The sequence below is a fragment of the Pteropus alecto genome, unplaced genomic scaffold (genome assembly GCF_000325575.1).
Source record: "Pteropus alecto unplaced genomic scaffold, ASM32557v1 scaffold101, whole genome shotgun sequence".
In the NCBI taxonomy this organism is placed as follows: domain Eukaryota; kingdom Metazoa; phylum Chordata; class Mammalia; order Chiroptera; family Pteropodidae; genus Pteropus; species Pteropus alecto.
Window position 1 is genome coordinate 10321224 of NW_006432945.1, and position 22370 is coordinate 10343593.

The 22370-nt window shown below is 35.0% G+C and overlaps 1 protein-coding gene across 5 annotated transcripts in view; it reads right to left on the reverse strand.

The window, feature by feature from the left end:
* The window catches only part of CEP350 (centrosomal protein 350), a 112041-nt gene that overhangs the window by 54751 nt on the left and 34920 nt on the right, over positions 1 to 22370 (reverse strand). For all 5 annotated transcript variants that reach the window (XM_025044027.1, XM_015586219.2, XM_015586218.2 and 2 more), the window contains exons 12-22: positions 19650 to 20710; positions 18123 to 18273; positions 16512 to 16684; positions 11570 to 11756; positions 8997 to 9211; positions 8367 to 8530; positions 7976 to 8086; positions 7329 to 7469; positions 6111 to 6247; positions 5211 to 5333; positions 1807 to 1976 (exon numbers count right to left, since the gene is read on the reverse strand). In XM_025044027.1, the coding sequence (XP_024899795.1) occupies positions 1807 to 1976; positions 5211 to 5333; positions 6111 to 6247; positions 7329 to 7469; positions 7976 to 8086; positions 8367 to 8530; positions 8997 to 9211; positions 11570 to 11756; positions 16512 to 16684; positions 18123 to 18273; positions 19650 to 20710 (2633 nt within the window). The remainder of the gene's footprint in view (positions 1 to 1806; positions 1977 to 5210; positions 5334 to 6110; positions 6248 to 7328; positions 7470 to 7975; positions 8087 to 8366; positions 8531 to 8996; positions 9212 to 11569; positions 11757 to 16511; positions 16685 to 18122; positions 18274 to 19649; positions 20711 to 22370) is intronic.

The following is a 22370-nucleotide window of genomic DNA, read 5'->3' on the forward strand; positions in this document are numbered from 1 at the left end:
TTTTTGGCTCAATGTTTTGCCCTCCTGGCCCACCAGGCCATCAGCCATGTTTTCTAGGCCCACTGCGGTGGCCTTATCCCCTCACCCCTGAGCGGCATCCATACTCCTTGGCCATTGGCAGCAGCTTTGCTCCTGGGGTCCTAAGCAGGAACAGCCTGGACAATTGAAACCAAAGAGGTGGCCCCATTCTCTGAAACCAACACGACAGCCTTGCTGCCTGGGCTTGTGTGCCCTGGGCCTGTGGTGGCTGCCCTGTTGATATCGGAATCACCTTCAGGGTCATTTTTCCCTTTTCTTAAAGGATAAGGCATATTTGCAGCTGGATACCTCTACTGTCTCATCCATAGAATCCCAGAAGTCTGAAGCTTTCCTATTTTTCATCCCATCTCTTGCTCTCCAATCCAAATTAGCAGTGTCTACTGGCATATTGCCATCTCTATTCCTGGCTTTGGCTGAGATGGTTGATTAAATCCATGAGTGATCTTTTTATGGAGTGACAGTCCAGTCACACCCTTGTTCCAGAACATGCTTTCTCATTTTTTTACGATATGGATTGGCTTAGTATTTTCCAAATCTTTAGGTTCTGGTTCCTTTTTGCTTAACAAATCCTTCAATTTATCTCTCCTCTCACATTTTACTATAAGAAGTAAGGAAAAAATAGGGAATGTCTTCAAACACTTTGCTTAGAGATTTTCCTAGCTAAATATCCAAGCTTCTCACTTTTGACTTCCACTTTCCACAAAATGCTAGAGCAGTTCAGCCAAGTTCTTTGGCACTTTAAAACCAGAACCACCTTTCCTCCAGCTTCCAACACGGTCCTTATTTCCATCTTATCAGACTTTATCAGAATCACCTGCAACGTCCATATTCCTACCAACAGTGTCTGCAAAGCAACGTAAGCTTTTTCCAGCATGCACCTCAAAACTCTTCTAGCCTCTACTGAATAGCTAGTTCTAAAGCCACTTCTACATTTTTAATATGTGTTAAACAAGCAATCTACTTTTCAGTACCAAGATCTGTACTAATCAGCTAGGGCTGCCATAATTAAGACTGCTACATCCACATATTATAGTCATTATAAAATTTACAAAACATATTTTTAAAGGATGAGAAAAATTAACTATTTTCTTCTTGCATTCCAAAGACAATCTTGTCCATCTGCTTTGAAGACTACGGTTTTACACAATCAATCAAAAACACTGTTTAAGAGCCAGTTATTTAAGAAAATAAATTATAGAATGGAGGGCTTTAATATTCTGACTTAATGTCTTAAAGGTGCCATTTGTTGCCAGATTTTGTTTTCTTTGTTACATTATTTACTGCCCATGACCTGACAGGAATACAGCTTTTGCTGTATTCTAGAAAGAGTTAAGTAATGAACTTTAATATAGTTATTATTATATCTGATGTTATCATTGTTTATAAGAAACTGTACCCTTATTACAGTTTAAATGTAAAGTTCTAATAATATATTCTTTTTACGACTATGTTACTTATCTACAATAGGATAAAAGTAATTTTTTTTCAGTGTTGAGTTTATAGTTTTCATTCACATTCATGTTTTCCTAGGTTTAGTTATGCCTGCCCTCAAGATCATGACAATCATATAAAATATTGGCAAGGGTTCCTGGCATATTGTGTATGGCCTTGAAAGAGTTTCACCTGGACACATTTTACTATCTTGGCCTTGTCTTCATTATCACCATATTCTAATTACATTAACTAGCTCAGCCACAAATATCTCAAAGGGCTCTGTAAGCCTGACAAAACAAATAATTTTATACATATATGTGCAAGGAAAGTTACCTTTTTCATCAGGAAGAGAAGGTACACTGTCACTTCGCAGAGAATCATCCGCAGCAGTCTGCACCTGTTCATCAATGAAACTCTCCATCTTTTCACCATGAAGTTTCTTCTCATTTTCCTTAGAAGATGGAACTGAAGGACTTTCATGACGGCTGCTACCGCTACTACTTCTGTTTACGAATATTAAAGAAATAAACCAAAAACAAAAGTGACAAAATAAGGAATGTGCCTTATGATCAAGATATAAAATGATGAAAGTTATACTATAAAACAAAAATGCTAAGCAGACATAAGTCTGAGAAGAAACTTTTAGAAAAGATGAGTAGGAGAGGAAGGTTTCACACTTAGTCATGATGGGCAACCACTATTCTCAGGCTATCACTCCCATTTTTCCTTCCATTTTAAAAGCAAGCCACTGGGAAAAGAGACTTCTACTTGCTATTTCACATTTCCTTACTTTCTATCAATATCACGATTTATCACAACCTACTTCAATCCCAATTATTCTACTGGAACTGTTTTGGTAAACTCTAAACTCTAATTGCCAAATCCAATAGAAAATTGCTTTTTCTGTGACATTAGATGGTGTTGACCTCTATCTCCTTCTTTAAAAGCTTGCTAAAGCAATTACGATAAAATGTTAACATTAAGGCAATTTGGATGAAAGCTATTTGGGAATTTTGTATTATTCTTGCAACTTTTCTGTAAACTCAAAATTACAAAACCAAATGTTAGTTTAGTAGCTCTCTTTTATTTCTTAACTCTACTCAACTGCTTCTCTTCCTACCTTCCTAATAAGTTTTCCTGTGTTTTTTTTTTTCACTTTCTTTTCTATTTTTCCTTAAAATAATGGTGCTTCTCAGAGTTTTGGTTTTGGTCCCTTTCTCTTTTATGCTACATACTCTCCTTGGGCAATCTTATGCATCCCTATAATTTCACTACTATCATTTAGATTAAGCCTCAAATATGCATCACTAGCTCTGCCCTTCCCTGACTTTCGGCCTCAAGTTTCCAAATGCTTAGTGAACTTGTTTTCAAGTTCAGTGTTTTCCTTCCTCCCTCTTTGCTTTCCTTAGCTTATTCATTCATGAATGAAACCAAGGAGGTGGCTCCACCCTCTGAAACCAATGAGGAAACAATGAGGCGGCTACACATATAGCCAATCATGAGCCAGGTTTTGAGATCCTCTGCATAGACTATTTCCTCTTCTGAAATGCTCTTCCTTCTCTCTCTGCCTAATGAACTACTAATTCAGGATTCAATTCAACTATCATTTCTGCTTGTGGACCCTTTCTCCCACTCCCAAGGAAGGTTTGGTCACTTCTGTCTCTGTGTTTATACTGTTTTTGTGTGTGTTTGTGTATGTTCCTATGATAGTACTTATTAGAATATTTTGCAATTATTTGTCTGGTTTAATATTTTTGAAAGGATAAATCATATAATAAAGCTATAAGGTAAAAGATATAATGCAGGAACAGCAAGTGCTTTGGAATCATAAGGATATGGAGTTAATCTCAATTCTTCCACTAGTAACATGTCAATCATTCACTCAATAAACATGCAGTAAGTAGACTGCCTACTGTGTGCCAGGCATTTTGCTAAGTTCTGGGGATACAAGAATGACATGGTCCGCATTAGGACAGCTGTTAATAAAAAAAGATAGACAATAATAAGTGTTGGTGAAGATGAAAATTTTTATATTTCTGGTGGGAATGTAAACTAGAGCAGCTGCTTTGCAAAATAATTTGGAAATTCTTAAAAAAAAAAGTTACTATATGACAGAGCAACCATCTCCTAAGTATATAGAAAAATGAAAACATATGTCCACACAAAAATCTGTACATGAATGTACACAGCAGCACTATTCATAATAGCCCAAAACAGTAAACAATCTAAATGTCCATCAACTAATGGATAAATAAAATGTGGTATAGCCATGCAATAGAATATTATTTGGCTATATAAAGGAATAAAGTACTGATACATGATAGATGAACCTTGAAAACATTGTGCCAAATCAAAGAATTCAGTCATAAAGGACCACACATTATACGATGCCATTTATAAGAAATGTCCAAAATAGACAAAATCATAAAGAACAGAAACAGAAAGCAGATTGATTAGTGGTCACCAGAGGCTGGGGAAGATGGGGCATAAGAAGTGACTGCCAATGGGTAAAAGATTTCTATTTGGGGTGATGAAAATGAAGATCTCGAAAATCTTCCAGTCTAGTCCATAAGTAAAGGAACAAGGATAGAGAAGAATATTCAGAGTGCTGTGGGAGAACACAGAAGGGATATCTAAAGTAGACTAGGGGTAGCACTGATTCTTGAAGGGAAAGTAAAAGCAAACTAAATGAAATGGAGGCGGAGGGTCTAGAAAGAAGGCACATGATATGCAATGGCACAGAAGACAAATGTTAGAAAACTGAAGGTAGTTAGAACTAGTGGAATGTGATAAGAGAGAAAATGCCAAGAGACAGAACTGGAGATGGATCAAAAGCTTAATAATGAAGGGACTTCCATGCTATACTGAGTGTCTCAGAGTGAATACTGAAGATTTCGACCAGGTGAATAAACAACTAGCCACACATCTTAGAAACATTACTCTGGTTAGCATGTGGTTAATGAATAGAGTGGGGAAAGGTTAGGGGACGGGGAAACCTATTAGGAGTCTGTTGTGGTAACCCAGATGATGGCCTGAGTGAGGTGTCAGTGAAGGGTAAATGAAGGTCACATAGCTCCAGACACATAGTAGGCACTCAGTAACTATTGGTACTTACCCCACATTAATTTTCATGTTTTTTAGTGTTATGATTTCATTTTTTTAATTGACGTTTTACTACACTCTGACAATGTAATATCCTACCTCTAAGAATGGTGGAAAGTAGTCTCTGAAACCTTCTAATCCACAGACAGAACCATAACAGAAAACTATAGATGTTAATACTGTGCCAAGTACCAATGGCAAAATATTCAATCTTCTTTTATAACAATAAAAATGAGTATATACAGTAACGCCGAGAAATAGGGATGTCAGCAAAGCAATGTGGTTTGGAGCCAGATAAATCAAGGTTCAATGCCTTGGTGTGCCAATATCTATGTGATGTTGGGTGAGTTTCTTAACATCTCTACGAGTCTCTGTTCCCTAATCTATAAAATGAGGATAATATCTGTCTTGAGAGGTTGCTGTAAAGATTAAATGTAGGAAAAACAACTTATACAGTGCTTGTACAATATAGGCTCTCAAGGAATGGTAGCTATATTATTATATGGAACAGCTGTTTGGTAAATCAGCTAATTAAATCAGGGAAGCCAGAACTCTGAAAGGAAGATACTATTTCATTTAAAGAAGTGAGATTAAGAAATTAAAAAAAAAAAAGCCATGTCTCAGCCATTTATCACCTTCTATCGTGATTCTTGTATCTTGAAGACTCAGAATAACTATCATATGAAGGTGAATACTTCTGATGCTTTGAGTCAAGGGTCCCTTCTTTACCGTGAGAGAGTGAAACAGATGGACTTTTCCTGAAAGGAAAATAAAAACTGATTAAACATTTACAGCCTTTAATAACTGAAAGATTTTAAGTACTGCTCAACATTAATATGAGATAAAATCTTGAATAGAAATTATGAAATAATTGTTACAAAGTTTGAGGAAGAAAAGCATTCATTCATAGAAAGGGGTATATAACACATTAAAGAATATCTTCTGCTTTACTATGAGAAATAAACACAAATCAACCCAAGTTATCAATGAATGTGAAGAGAGACCTAAAAATCTATGGATCAAATGTGATGTCAAAATGTAATATAAAAAAACAGACAAACATGATCACATCACCCAGCCCTGCCTAAAAAAACTCCCTAATGATTTTTCATTGCTCTAGAATAAACTCCCAAATCCTTAAGGTCTGCAAGGCCCTACCACGATGATCCATGAATCGTCTCTCCCACCATTTTCCCCTTTGCTCTCTGCCTCCAGTTCCATTGGTCTTCCTTCGTTTCTCTTCCCACCTTTGCATGTATTGACCTGTCTATTCCTTACTTCCTTTATATCACTAATTCCTTCCTTTTCATCCTCTGGGTCTCACCATAAGCTTTACTTCCTCAGGAAAACTTTTTCTGGCCTTCCTTTGTTGTATATCTCAGAAACACACATTGCTTTCTTTTATAACACTTACCTCAGTAGACAGTGTTCATTCACTTAAGTGACAATTTGATTAATGTCTATTTTCCCCAGTAAACTGTATGCTCATAACTATATTTCCAGAACCCATATTTGCCTAGTGATTGAATATTAACCTATCTATTTCAGTTCTGGTCCTTAGTTGTTTCACGAAGTCTGGAGCGTGTTGCCGCTGGTGGTCATATAGCGTTGCTAGGGGAGGTCCTGAAGCAGTAATGGCATCTGAGATGTGAGTTCGAGTCAACTCTGTCATCTAAATACGAACACACAAAAAGCAAAAGTAGATACAGAAAGACAACGTCAAAAAAGAACAGAGATGGAGCACAGTGTCTTGAAAAGATCACTGGATTGAGAGCAAGCAAACTTTGCCATAACAGACAAAGTGGGCAAGTTATTTAGATTCTTTAAGTCTCAATGGCTTCCTTATAAAAACAGAGAGATAGCATAATTTCTAAGGTTTCACCCAGTTGTATATGTCTACGAATTAGACAAAAAACCTCCAAGTCATATAATAAACCATAGTAAACCAAAAATTAAATCTTCAAGAATCAATTCAATTACTGCTTTAGAAATCTTTTCTGACCAACAAGGTGAAGTACATCTTCCCTACTCTCAGCTACTACTGCCAATGCTGCATGTATGATTCACTTTGTATTTATTCTATCACTGCCTTGATGACTCGAAGCTATTAAAATCTTTGTTAATGCTGCCTAAAATTTTCTTGAGAAAGGAGACTCTTCTTTATACTGATTTGCACAATCCTATAGTACTCAATATATAGTAGGTTCATGGCTTTTTAATAATCCTTTCACAAACAATCCTAAACAGGTAACTGCTAAAATAAACAAACTATATACAGATTCTGATATCCTATATAGGGACAGCTTTGTCCTCAGTACAGTAGTAACGGTACTCTGGGTAAAAATAAAACATGTTCATACAAAACAGATCAGTGGCTCCCAGGGACTGAGGTGAGAACTGACTGCAAACGGGCATGAGCGAACTTTTTAGAGTGCTGAAAATATTGTATTTGATTATGGTGGTATTTATAGGAGTGGATAGATAAGACATAGAAATATATTGATATTGGTATCTATATATTTGTCAAAACTCATCAAACTGCATACTTAAAATGGATACATTTAACTGTAAATTATTCAACAATAAAATCAATATTTTTAAAAAAGTCTACTCGAGGGCAGAAATTTAGAGTTCTTCTCCATCGTTTTTTCTGCCTCTAACACTTAAATGTACAAGGCACTGCAATAAAAGACTGAAGTTACTCAGACTGATTAAAAAGAACTAACAGGAAAAGGCTTCTTGGTGGTTCTTACCTCACAGATTTGGTATGCCGCATCTGTGGTGAAGCGGGCGGGCTCTGCTGGCTGAGGAGCTATTTTACAAGTTGCTTCCTGCAGGACTTCAGTTGCATCCCGCTGCGATTTAACCACCTGCTGTAATGATTCTGCGTGGACCTATAAAGAAACAAGATCTTCTGTCATGTCACAGTCTCTCCTTACCCCAAATTAGTTTTAATTTGTAAATTTGTTCCATAGGTCAAATGCCTTATACATACACATGCCTACCTACCTACCTACGCGTGTGCGCGCACACACACGCACGCACGCGCGCGCACACACACACACACTATTTTGACTACTATCTGAATTTCACGTCTTTCAGAGTCTATAATCTGGAGTCTTAAAATCATTGCTGGAGTTTAGGTCTTAACTCCACTGTTCATGAGTTGCAGTGTCTACAGACAACTACTACGAACCTCAGTTTCCACTTCTTTAAATTGGGGCTAAATCTTGATGACTTAATGTCACAGCATTGCCACAAAAATCAAATGACATGAAATTAACCCATAGGGCATAATTTACATCTTTTTTTAACTCTCATAGAATTAAAAAAATACTAAAGTGATTTCAAGGATATGCATTTAGGTTTAAGAACTAGTACTGGCTGCAAAATTAGTTACCTGAGCTGCTTTGTTTCGGGTTTCGTCTAATTGTCTCTGACACTCCAGAGCCTCTTGTTCAGCCTTCAATTTTAAAAGGGCCAAGTCTCTTTCATGGCGTTGCTGCTGTGCCTTCAAAAAAGAGAAATGATCAACTATTAATTCAAAAAAACTAAACAATTATAACACAATAACCATATTAAACACAAGGCAATTTTCTTAACACAAATCTTTTGAAGCAAACAAATAAAGCCTAAAGACAGTAAATAGGGTAGATATCAACCATTTATCATTTATCAAATATTTACTGACCACTTACTATGATTTTTTTTACCTCATCATTAAGGCTATTTTAAATAGCAAAGAAAAGAAAAAAATCACAGAAAGCTGAAGAAGAAAACTCTACAAATACCTTTATGATCTGAGCCAGAGACACACTCTCTTGCTGAGCAAGTGAAATGCCTCTAACTCTCTCTACATCTGATAGCTGGCGCACAGACTCCTCAATGGCACTCAAGTAACTGAGTTCGGCCGCCATACGATGCTGGAGACCAGCAGGAGAAAAGCGTTTAGAACCTGGAGGGCATAACAATTGTCAAATGTAAACGTTCACATGAAATTACATCTCAGATTTCTGAAAGTCATTTCTCATTTTAAGAGCCAAAAATAAGTCTGCTTTTCTTTGTAGGAAAAACAGTGACTTATGAGTATAATGCATTTTAATGGTTATCTTTTGCGTGTGGATAAATGGGCAAGTATGTGCACGCACATGTGCATACATATATATATACCCACAAACACTTAAAAGGACATACAGCATACATTTTCAGGTGTTTTGACTAAGGCTGGCAAGATGAGAAAAATCACTACTGAATCTCTCGTGTGTCTTAAATTTTATTTCCCAGCACAGTTTCTGTTTAATACTTCAAAAAGGAATCATATTCATTTGAAATAACACTTCTCTATGGTTCAATTGAAAGAAAATTTTTCAAAATAAATTAGTATCTTATTTTTTAAATTCCAACTGCATGGGTCTACTTGCCTGGTGTTGAAGTCATCTCTGTAGTTGTTCTGCTGGCGGCCATGTTCACATCAGCCACATGAGGCTTAAATCCCGTTACTGTTGGAGACATTATTGCTGAGGACTTAGATCTTTCTAATGAAGTTCCTGGAAGGTCAAACTGCAACAATTTCTGGGAGCTCGGAGACAGGGGAGAAGTTGGAGTCTTCTGAGATCTTCCCTTGTCTGATGAGATGCTAGGAGTTTTATTTGAGAAACATTAGAGAAAGGAAAACTACTTTGGGAACCAGCTACGCAATTCATAAACACAGTGCTTATTACTTTCTTTATTAACATTAGCTTGAAAAAGCTGTGATTCAGGCATTTACTCATTTAACAGTCACTATGTGGAATGAACAACTCTCGAGTACTCCTCTTACTGCTACATTTACAGTGTGAACAAGCTAGGCACAAACCCCACCCAAAATAAGATGGAAAAGGAGTCTCTGGCTTAAAGGGCCCCTTAACTCTTTCCTCAACAATGAAACACATCATGAATCACTATTGTAGTATGAGGCAAAGTCCTTTGTTTTATAGCAATAAAATTATAGCCATATGTAAAAGGTAAAATCAAGTCTGTTATTAAAAATGTCTTAAAATATGTCTCTGAAAGAGAATATCATTTTGTATTAAAGAGAAATGAAACCACTCTTTTGTTGTTCCTCTTAACCCAAGTCACAGCAAAATATTATTTTCATACTAACTATCCCTAAGCATTTCATATATGTCCATTTACTTCCACCCACCTTTTAATACTATAGTACTTTCCTGAACTTTCTTCTAAGAAGTAACATCTCATAGCAGTTTGACTGGACAATTCTTAAGGCATTTAATCCAACACAAGGCACATATCCAGCCACTCTTTGAAAAATTAAGGTTATTCTTTAATAAGAATATTAAAAAGAATATTGCCTCTCATAACAAGAAAAATGTTGCATTCAATCAATATTTACTGACTAAACACTTAAAGATACTCTATAAAGCAAGTTAGCACAGTTAACATATTTCTAACATACTTTACTAACAAGTTTACTTTTAGTTTTAATAAAATTATGAAATAGTTTTCAAAGGTAAACATTTCTCTTATCCCCAGCATATAAATATTTGAATAAAAGTAGTCTTGAGAGGCACCCACTTGTTTACAGTGACCTTTAATTTTCTACTGATGGTTTATAAGAATACTATTTTTAACAGTATGACAATTTCATTTATGAACCATAAAAAGGATTATCATTACTTCTGTCTCCAAATAGATTTCTCTGAAAAAATTCCAAATGACATCAAAACTACTCTAACTCTCATCTTATAGTTTTACAAGGTGAATTTATATTGTATTTTCTCTACAGAGAAGATTCACCTAGACTAGCACTTCCAAAAGTATGTTTTCAATGTTATTTAGTTTTCCAAAAAACTTAAAAAAATGGGGGGGGGGGTGCGGAGAGCTTGGAGACAGAGTGCCTACAGCCAAGTAAGTTAAGAAAAAATAGGCTTTCAAAGTCTGAACTCCTCTTTATCAAAGACTCAAATTACTTCATCCACTGTGAACACCCACAGGTGAGGAAGAGGGGGTCTAGACTATAGTACAGGGGCATTATCAAACTTATTTGGCTACGGATTCTGTTTTAGAAATATCCAACTTTGTAGATTTTGCCAATTAAATCATCAGGTTATCTCTTAAGACAAAAGTAAAGTTTTCTGAATTCCAAAAGCACTATACAGCAATGACAGTACTAATGTCACAACGCTTGCAACATGAAAGCATTAAAAATGATTATCTGTATGTGACACTATGCTAGAAAGAGCAGGGTTCATTTCTGAAAGAAAAAAATAAATCCATGTCTTCTCAGAGCTTAAATTTCCAAAAGGACAAAACCAGCACAGCAGATAAAAAGTCACGTGGACAGAAGGAGAAACTGTACCTGAAGCAATAACTGACAGTTATTTGCAAGCAACAGGCTAAGCACATAATATATAGTAAAAAGAAGGGAAAAAAATCACAGAGTATGCAAGATCCATAATCAATAAGAGAGTGAGATTTCAAAGTCTGCTCAGGTCATTTAATAAGTTGAGCAGGAGAGAGAAGTTCAGAAGGAGAAATAAACAATGAGACCGAAAGGATGCTAAGTCATTGTGCTGAAAGAGCAGAACACAGTTGAGAAGCAAACTGAACAGACAAAGGAAATGAGATGGTTTGTGGTGGGAGCCCAGTGGAAACACTTCAGATGAAGTTCTTAGAGCTGACCTGCGAGGAAACTGCAAGCTCCCAAAATACCCCAAGGAAAGTAGCTGCTTGGTCAAAGGATTGAGGCAGGAAAGCATCTGTGGCAATGGCATTTAAAAGAGAAAGGGGGGTTGTGCTAGAAGCAGAGAATTCCTGAGGGAGAGGGTGTTAATAGTTTAGCTGAGAGATGGTCATATTCTAAAACATAAAGACTAGAGCTATGAACAAAACTATCCTATTCGTAAAATACAGAAATTTACTAAGTGTATTCTCTGAACAGCGACAATATTGTAATTTTAATTAAATATGAATTTCAGTATAAAATATACATTACCTCACAGAATGCCCAGAAAGGTCCTCCAAAGTGCTGTCAGTGTCAAGAGTCTGTTCATAACCTTTGACAGAAAGTTTGCTACTGGCCCCAGATTTCTTTCCCCGATGAGAGCCACGTTCTGAGCCAGAGTGCACCTTTTCCTCATCAAGAAGTGAGTTCTGAACATTTCCGGTGAGTGAATCCAGCCCTGCAAAGCAAACTTCTTATAAAACTGACTTCCAATATTAGAAGCTATGAAAGATAATTGATAGATACCTAGATTTCAATAAAATAATAAGTACAGACCAGAATATTTAAAAATTGACTTATTTAAAAAATTTGTTCGTAGCTAAAGCACTTCTTTCATCCTTCTGCTTCCATGTAAAAAAAGTGAAATTTCTTCCATTAACAGCCCCCATCTGCTATTAAAAGATAAACGGTTCTAAAATCAAGGAGTTAAAAAAAGACAAGTATATTAAATAAGAATGAAGTACTACTCAAATCCTACGAAAAAGTAAACAAGAGGAACTCAAAGCTGAGAGAAAAATGGCATCAACTGCCAACTGAACTACACGATCCTTTTGAAAAGCTCTATGGGAAAAACTATATAGCCAGATTCATAAAACTGCTCATATTCTCTGATGCAGAATATCTCACCTAAGAGTATCTTAAAGAGATTACTGATACCAGTAAACAAAAATTATGCATGATATTCAACGCATAACTTTATATATATCATTTTAAAAAGTTCAACCTACATTTGCAACGACAGAAGAGTTTTCTAAATTACATAGCTAATAGTAACTTGAACATTTAAACAGCACTTTGTAATCTAAAATGCACTACATATATATTACTTTATTGCTCTTAAACATCCTATGAAATGAGTACCATATGCTCATTTAATGATGAAGTAATTACAGATCTATGAGGCTAAATAACTTGCTTAAGGATACATGGTCAATAACAGAAGTAGGACATAAACCTAGGCCTCATGACTCTATGTCTAGTACATCGTTCACCTTGATATGTTTCAACAGCGGCATGGGAAAATATCTGTTACACTAAAAAAAAATTGCATATACATTTTAATGGTAATTAAGGTTTTTTAAAGTGTAAATATATGGTTAAAGATCAAAGAAATGGAAAAGTGAAAAAAAATTATATTGGACACCCATGTTCATAGCAGCATTATTTACAATAGCCAAAAGCTGAAACCAACCCAGATGTCCTTCAACAGTTTGATGAATGCATAAACAAAGAAAAATGTGGTTTATACATACAATGAAATATTATTCAGTCTTAGAAAGAAAGAGCATTCTAACATACTGCTACAACACAGATAAACCTTGAAGACGCTAAGTAAAATAAACCAGTCACAAAAGAACAAATATTCTGATTACACACTTAGATAAAGTACCTAGAGTAGGCAAACTCCTGGAGACACAAAGTAAAATAGTTGTTACCAGGCTAGGGGGAGGAGGGAGGAGTGAGATGCCATTTTTCATTGTTAGAATAGCAAATATTTTTAAAGAAATGAAACCTTGAGTCATTCAGCACAGACAGGAAAGGCTACTCATTGTTTTCATTGGAGTGCAAACTGATACATCCTTTCTGAAAAACAACTTAAAATATGTATAAAAATAATTTTCCATTCTCTTTGACAGAAATTCCACCTCACTCTTAATAATTCATCCTAGGAAGCTATGTAAAGATGAGCACCATAAATTAGATATAATAATGGCGGGGGGGGGGGGGGGCGGGACATACAAATAATCTAAGGGATTATTAATCATCAATTAGAAAGGACTCTATCATTTAAAATCTATTTATGATCCCAAGGCTAGAAGCAAGCTGTTAATACTGGTTATCTCTAATTTTTCCATAATAAAGGTGCATTTTTTTTTTAATAAAAAGTCTTTATTCATTTAACATTGTTCTTTGAAAATAAATACACAATTTAAAATTTTCCTTGATTTCAAACTACTAGAAATTGTATACAATACCATGGTCTATGCAAGAAAGATCTAAAGTCCAATCAAGGGAGTCTATACAAAGAAAATGTTTCCCCTTACTTTAAAAGACTATCAAGTACACAGCATGCAGACACTCTTTTTCTCCACCAGATGGAGTATATACAACAAAAATTGCACTGATTTTAGGACTTGGGGATGAAGAAGAAATTAAGTTTATGATGATGCTGTAAAAAGTAAAATAGAGGGTTTTTTTTAAGGCATTGTGAGAGGGGCAGGGAAGCGAAAAGCCACTAAACTCTACCTATAGTACATACATTCATGTTTAGGTTATAATTTTTTTAAACATATTAAATCATACTGCTTATACTTATACTCAATATATCATATTTTAAGTTGTACAGTATATTAAAGGATAAGATGAATTAGCTTTGGGAGTCGGAAGTCAGAATGCAGGCTTTGCCAATAACTAGTTAGTGACCTTGAGTGAGACACTAACATAAACTAAGTATGAAACTGCAAAATAAAAGAACTGAGCAAGATTGGCATTTCCTAAAATGTGTTCTGCTGAATTCTAACGCCACAATGTGTTGATTAAAGAAATAATTCTATGGTCAAATAATTTAGGATTATACTTCATACTACAGCCTCATCCTCACCCTAAAATAAATAATGCATATTAGCATATTAAAAGTGTTTATGAACCCAGTAGCAAAGAAGCCTGTTTCACTCTTAAAAGCATTTCCCCACATTTCTGGAACCATGGAGTTCTTTTGTGAGCCTCAGAACACGGATGAAACAGCCTCTCGCACTGAAGCAGTATTTCAGAAGAAAAGATAGACTTTGAGAAGTGCTGGTAACATAATGTCTAATGTTCCTACTAAAGACTTTCAGAACACTGTTGAGAGTAATACTAGGTTAATGATTAAGAAATAATTTCTGCTACCACTCTCACATTGGAAGTATAAAGTGACACTAGCTTTCTGAATAACCATTTGGCAAAATGTATCCAAATTTTAAACAGGATGTAATACTCTTTGCCCCATTATTTCACTTCTAGGATATTCTCTTTAAAAAAAATAAAGAACTAGACTAATGCATAAAGATGCATTTATAAGGATATTCAATATAGCAGTGTCTATAATGGGGGAAAAAAGGAAGAAAAAAACCCTAAATGTCCAGAAACTGGCTAAATTACAATATATTCAAATAATGGAACGCTAGGTGATCATTACAAAGGGTAATCCATATTTACTGACAAAGATATCTATAAGCCACTGAAAGAACAAAACATCATGTATAATAGGATCCCATACACGTAACATTTCTAATTTACACATGCCTACAAATTGTCTGAAAAGATTCTTGCTAAAAATGGTAACGTTTCACACCCATTAGGTTTTCTAGTATTAAAAAAAAAAAAAAAAAAAACAAGTGTTGGCATGGATGTGGAGAAACCGGAACCCCTGTGCATTACTGGTGGGAATGTAAAATGCTGCAGCTGCTATAGAAAACAGTATGGCAGTTCCTCAAAAAATTAAACACAGAAATATCATTTGATCCAATAAGTCCACATCTGGGTATACACACAAAATAATTGAAAGCAGAGACTCGAACTGATATTTATACACCACTGTTCATGGCAACATTATTCACAATAGCCAAAAGGTGGAAAAAAACAAAATGTCCATCAACTGATGAACAGATAAACAAAATGTGGTAAATACATACAATAGAATACTATTCAACTTTTAAAAAAAAGGGACAGTCTGACATACGCTACAACATGGATGAAACGTAAGGGACATTATGCTAGATGGAATAAGCCAGACACAAAAAGATAAATATTCTTAAGCCACTTATATGAAGTGCCTAGAGTAGTCAAATTCATAGAGACAGAAAACAGAACAGTGGTTAGCAGGGCTGGAGGAGACAGGGACAGGGAGTTATTATTTACCGGGGACAGAGTTTTAGTATGGGATGATGAAAAAGTTCTGGAGATGGGACAGTGGTGACTGCTGCACAACAATATGAATGTGTTTAAAGCCATTTAACTGTACACTTAGAAATGGTTAAAATAATAAAGTTTATGTTACATATGTTTTACCACAATAAAAGAAAATAAAACCTAAAAATAATGTTAGCATTGGTTATCTGCAGGTAGAGCGATTACAGGTGATTTTTCATTTTTAAATAGTTTTCTATATTTACTAATTTCTCCTCCCCTTCCTTTTTTTTAACTCAATGAGCAATTTTTTACATTTAGAAAAAACAATTTTGGAAGCAAAATCATCCCCTAGGGAAGGACCATCCTGTGAGTTTAAGAGGCTTCTGCCTAATTGCTGTATCTTCTCACCTCTAATTCAACAGAACAAATTATAACCAAATTAAAGCAGTATAGAGGAAAGTGAAGGGTATTCTCCTCAATCACTCAAAAATACTTAGAGTGCCCAAGTACATATTCTATCCATTAATTTCCAGTAAGCGTCAAAATTACCATGTGAAGCATCTATTATTATCATCTTTATCTTACAGATAAGAAAATTTGAGTATTTAATAATGCTCAGAGATATACATGATATACCATAGTTTTTTAAAAAGCCACTGCAAAACAATATGATTTTGGTTTTTTAAATAGAGATGTGTGTGTGTGTATAAGTATGTGTGTGTATCGTTTTATGTATGTATTAGAAAAATAGGCACCGAAAAGGTTAATAGTAGTTCTCTCTGAGCAGAGGGATCAATGGATATTTCATTCTTGCATGACTGTTTATCTGTAATCCTGTTTTTTATAATTATAAATGAACTCCTTTTGTACTAAGCAAAAGATTTATGTTATATATAAAAAGGTACTGTTATGTTAAATATGAAAGTTAATTTTACATTATCATAAAGTTCATCTAACTTCTTATGGAATCAAATTATAACTTTAGATCACTACCACAAAGTCAATGGTAAGAGAAAAAGTCGCCACGTAGAATTCCACTTACATTCTATCTTTTCCTTTTTTCCCTTCTTTCCTTTAGAAGAAGCAGATGACCGAGACGATGCAGCAGACTGGGCCCCTGATGAATGCTGGGAGGTGACATCCACAGAGGCAAGGTCATAGGCAGACTTTCTGCTAGAATGTTCCTCCTGAAGGCCTAAATTGCTACCACCAATACTGTCAAGGAATAAGTAATAGTAGAAGAAAGAAATAACAAGTCTTAAAATGCCGCTAAATTATAGATATTTTTTAATCTATTTAATCGCAGAGAGAATATAACTTTAATCAAAGATGCCTTCCACTTTTCTTTTTTCTTTTTCTACTACCATAGGCCTGGATTATTTCCTATGGTTCAATTTATTATTGAGAAAAATCTCAAGGAGTTGTTTATTGAAGTGAAACCAATAAAAATGGATAATTCAGATATGTAATAGAAAAAATAGAATAATGCTGGATACTAGAAAATGTGGCCTCAATTTCTATTTGGATTTATGATTATGTATGATGATTATTTTCCTTCTGATAATCTTATAGGAAACGATATGTTCTACTTCAACCTAGAAATAAAATACAACAAATCATATTGATTGGTGCTATTAAATGTCACCACAATTAAACTTTTACAAGTTTTGATTTAAAAATTCAATCTTTTCATTCGATCTTTTCTTTAGAGCTCAAAATTTAAAACTATTCCTTTCCTGCTATAATTTAATAATACTTATCTTCGTAAGTCCAACTAGATAGAATTTTTAAAAGATCATCCAATAATCTTATGTAGGTTACAATTTATAATTTTTGAAGAAAATTATATCAAATGTGAGTAATTACAGACTACTTTATATGGTAACAAAATTTAGGGAGGACATCCTCTCCTGCAAGGTCTGACTCACTCACTATATGACTCTGGACAAGTACCTTAACCTTGGAGGTTCGGTTTCCTGAAGCAGAAATGGCCACATTAGTACTTATCACATCGGGCTGTTGTAAGAATGAATTAACACAGGTAAAGCTCCTCCCTTAGTCCTTTCGATGCCTTGCAACATTAAGTGCTCAATAAATATTAATATAACAGTTATTCTTTAAAGCCTCGCAAAATTTTAGATGTTATCCAATCATAAAAAAAATTTACTGATTACTTGGGATCATGGAGTCAAGGATCTATCTGGTCATCCTCCATTCTATCAGAGGAAACTATTTCTTATTTCTTTTAACGTTAGTACACTACGGGACGGCTTCCCAATCCCATCCTCTATTGAGGATTCAGAGACTGATTTAACGATCTATGTGCTCGGCTCTGTTCTAAGTGCTTTGTATTTAACTGAATAGTCATAACACTCTTGAGATAGGTAATATTATTTTTCCCATTTCACGGAGAAGGAAACTGAGGCACAGGACGGTTAAGTAATACACCCAAAAACAACTAATAATCAAGAGAGCCAGGACTTAAATCCGGGCAGTCTGAATACAGAGCCTGTGTTACTAATAACCACTATGCTAGCAAACTCTACATGTGTCCTTAAAAAGGCAAAATTTGACTAATATTCAGACTACAGATCTCATTTATACATTTTTCTCACCCTTCAGATTATATTCCACATTCTCAACATATTCGTACCTAGGTTCAAGAGCTGATTTTTTTTCTGTCAAAGTCCCACTCCCTGGAGAGGAGACAAAATCATCTTCATACGAAACACTGCTCAGAGGGCTTGGGATGGCATTCGAAGGCCGCGATGCTGATGTTCCTCTTTCCATCCTGTCTTCAAGCCCTGTCAAAAGTAATAATTGAAATGTGTTTTAAAACAAAAATAAAAACACAACAAGCAACGCATTCCACAACATAAGAGATTAACAACATGGATTTAGGGACATTTTAGTTTGCTTTTATTAGGGTTTCTTTTCAATTTATCTTTATATTTAAAAATACATTTTTTTAGTTTTAATTATGAAAATTTTCAAACATACATGAAAAGTAGAGAGAAGAGCATAATGAAACCAATGTATCGATCTAGTTTCAGTTAAACCTCTTATTCCATACATCTTTCATTCTCCTTACAAATTATTTTGAAGCAAATCCCAGATACATATCATGTCAACTCTAAATATTTCAGTATAACTATAAAATCTTAATGAAAATCTAAGAGGATTTAAGAACTCAATTTTCTTACAAAAAATGAGGTTGTTGATTTAAAAGCACTTTGTTTTTATCAAAAGAGCTTTAAAATCCAAAGAACTTCAAAAGTACCATTTACAGAACTAAGTGTTAAATAAAAGGGATGAGTAGCATATATAAATCTATATAAGATCATAACGAATTGGCTAAATATAAATTCTAAGAAATTGCAATGTGATACCAATGAAGTATAAGATAAACAGATGAAATCAATTCATTTGCCAAATAAGTTGTTCACTATTTAGAATGGAAACAAAAAACTACAGCATCAACAGGTGACTTAAGGCTCAGCCTCACTCTCCAACCTGGAAATTCTAAGGTTATGTTAGCATAAGACAGGTAGAATCCACCTGTGGCAGGAAGAACAGAGGAAAGGACTTTCAGGAACTGAGTCCCTCATAGAAAAGGAAAGTTGTGTTGCAGGATCTCAAGCATAAAAAGGAAACTTTAGAAGTTTTTGTTTCAAGAACCAATTATGTAGCTACATTACTGTGTCGAAGTCTGTATTTAAAATTAACTTTGACAAACGGTAGATTCCGTATTAGGTTTCCGTATTAGAAATGTTACTATAGTTGCCCCCTTTGATTCTTGAACACTATATTCCCAATGATTCACAAGTCACTATTAAGAAATATGCTTTTTTCTCTCTTAATACATAACTATGGTCACAGAAAACCTAGTACACACTTGATACATACCAATCCTGAACATCACCTACGAATTTCTCCAAATTAGACCAAAATTTCTATTACTACCAATCAACTGTTATTATATGACTAAAAAATAAAATAAAACTTTAAAGATTACAGTACTCTAGTTAAAACTTGCAAGTAATTTAGATTTAGACAGTATTTCCATTATCCTCATAATTAACAATGAGAATCTGTACTTAAGTATTATCTTCTACAGATTATGAAATAATTTTTCTTAAGATAACATACAAATGTTACAAGGCTTATTTATTTTTCTCACCTTTTCCATATAATTGATACGATTTTGTAAAAATATTAATGACACTATGTGGACTTCCCTTTGCCAATTCTTCCCAAGGTCCTTTGCCTTGTGTACCACCTATGTGCCCAAAAAGTGGCAAGAATTTTTCAGCTTCCTTCTGAAACTCTTTGATGGGTTCATAAGCATTTCTTTCTCCAGCACAAAATTCCTTTTCTTTTAAGATTTCTGCTACCTTCAAAGGGGGCCGTCCATCTCGGCCCCCCTCTTCTTCAGAGAGACTTCCCTCACTAAGAAGAGGACCTTCACTGACTGATTCTGTGCTGGAACCAAGAGACGTTTTGGCTTTGTCTTGAGAACAAGCTTGCATATCAGAGCTGGAAGAGTCGGTCTGCCTCTTACACAATTGTGCCAGCAGCCCTTCTGGTTTGGGACCAGGGGATCTCATTCTGAAGCTGGATATGGCACTATGAGGTCTTATCACTTCAGGAAGCTTTTTAAATTCACTAAGGTTGCCCACACCAGGAAGCTCATCTTCAAAAGTTGCATGAGATACACAAGTTCCCAGCATCTTTTGAATTCGGGCAGAGAAAACGTCTTCAGTATCCTCTTTCACAGGTGGACTTATAGCCTTGGTCCACGGTCCATCTTCTTGAGGCGTTTGCTGCACATCATACTCAGTGTTCCATACTGACCCATAATTAATGTTAGCCCCAGCTAATTTCTTGGCTTCACTTTCAATCCTGCTAGACAAAGAAGCAGCTGTTGCTTTCAAGGCTTCGATACGATCCAGTTTACTCTTAAATTGGCTGGTACTAGGTTTTAACAAGGCATCTGAATGAGCAACTGGGGAGGTCAGATGTGGTTGAGGTGTAAAGGATAATGGCCCTGAAGCCATATTATGATTCTTCCTGCTTGATAAAATAGATTCAAAATCCTTATGCAAAAGCCCTACATGCTCTAGACTCAAGAGCTGGGAGAGTAAATTTCCAGCTGTTCCAATAGGAGGCTGTGGTTGAGAATGGTGGACTCGTGGGCTCAATCTGTCAGGCTGCATCCATGTAGGTTCCATCAAGTCCCTTCTGCAAGAGAAAGTCACGATATGTTAGTTAACACAACAACTCATAACTAAGCTACCTTTTTAAGTTTTGGGTTTTTTTTGATTATAAGAGTAATGTATACTCACTGAAAAAAAAGGACAGGCGAAGAGTATAAAAAAGATAACAAACACTCATAGCTAACCAATAAGAAAGACGCACTATTCATTTTTTCACTCAGAAGTATATCTTTCCGAACATTTTTCTATGTGTATGTTGTATTTTGGTGTTATTTTCACAAAAATGGAATATACTGTTTTGCAAACTGTTTTCTTCGACTAAGATATCACACATTTTAAACTATTAAGAGAAGGCATTATAATCTTTAAAACTGTATACAAAATTCTTTACAACACTGGTTCTATCCTTCCCTTTAAAAATAATGTTATATAAAAGAGAAATGCTTAAGATTGCTCACTATTAACATAGGCATGACATATATTATTTTAATCAACAAATATAAAATAAATATATAACGTATTATTTTAATCAACAAATATAAAATAAATGCCAAACATTTATATTTAGCATACTTAAGAAGTCAGATTATTACAATCTTAATTCTTTTAAAAAATTAAGGAACATCAAACAATGACTACCAATGCAAAACTGAGTACCAGTCATATATAGGGTAGGGTATCCATAAAGTCTAGAAACAGAACAAAGCCGTCCCAGACAACATTATACAATTCACCTATGTTTCCAGACTATAGACACTTTGTGTATTAAGGGTTACTACAGAAACATTAAAGGCTGATGTTAACTATTAAGAAGTACCTTAGAAAAAAATAACATGAAGTATTGTCTGTCCTTGGTCTTGCCCATTATTTTTGGATGATGACATGAAGATAGTTTATCAAATCTGCAGATAACAGAAAGCTGGGAGGCATGGCTAACGCTACGAATTATCAAATTATGATTCAAAGTTATTCACATAGGCTGAAAACTTAGACCAAACTAGTATGGAAAAATGTGAAGTCCTACCAATTATGTTAAAAAAAAAATCATCTGGTGAGTAACCAGGGTGATAAGGGAATTGAAAAGTATGCCATGCAAGGTTTGGTTGGAGGTTACGGTGTAGCAGTGCTTTACACTGGGGGGGTACTATGAAAATGGAATGAGAAAAGGAAGACTAGTGCATAGATTCTACGCCACTGAATACAGACTCTTACAAATGCAAAAGGTGTGAGGTTATTAGGGCCTGAACTAAGCTGGTAATGTGAGAATGCAAAGGAAGATACAAATATGAAGATACTGCTGAGCAAACTGAGTAAAATTCCCAAATCTTTAAATCCAATGATTTAGAATGCCAATTTTACAGCAGGTACTATGTGGGAAATAAAAATAGAGACTTAATCTAGTTAAGATTTAATCCTTACTCTTCAGTTTCTGAAGATCTAGCAGATTCTCAGAGACTAATAAACAGCTAAAATACAATGTCACAAGAACTAACACAGAAATATATAAAGTTCCATAGAGTGTAGACAGGGAACAATGAACTCTGCTAACTCAAGAAAAGTGACTTTTGAGTTAGATCTGCAAGGTCTTCAAGGTCAGATAAGTAACCTGGAGTTTTCCAGGTAGCTAGCAAAGAATGATGAGCCATTAAGGTCAAAAAAAAAAAAAAAAAAAAAAAAACCCGGGG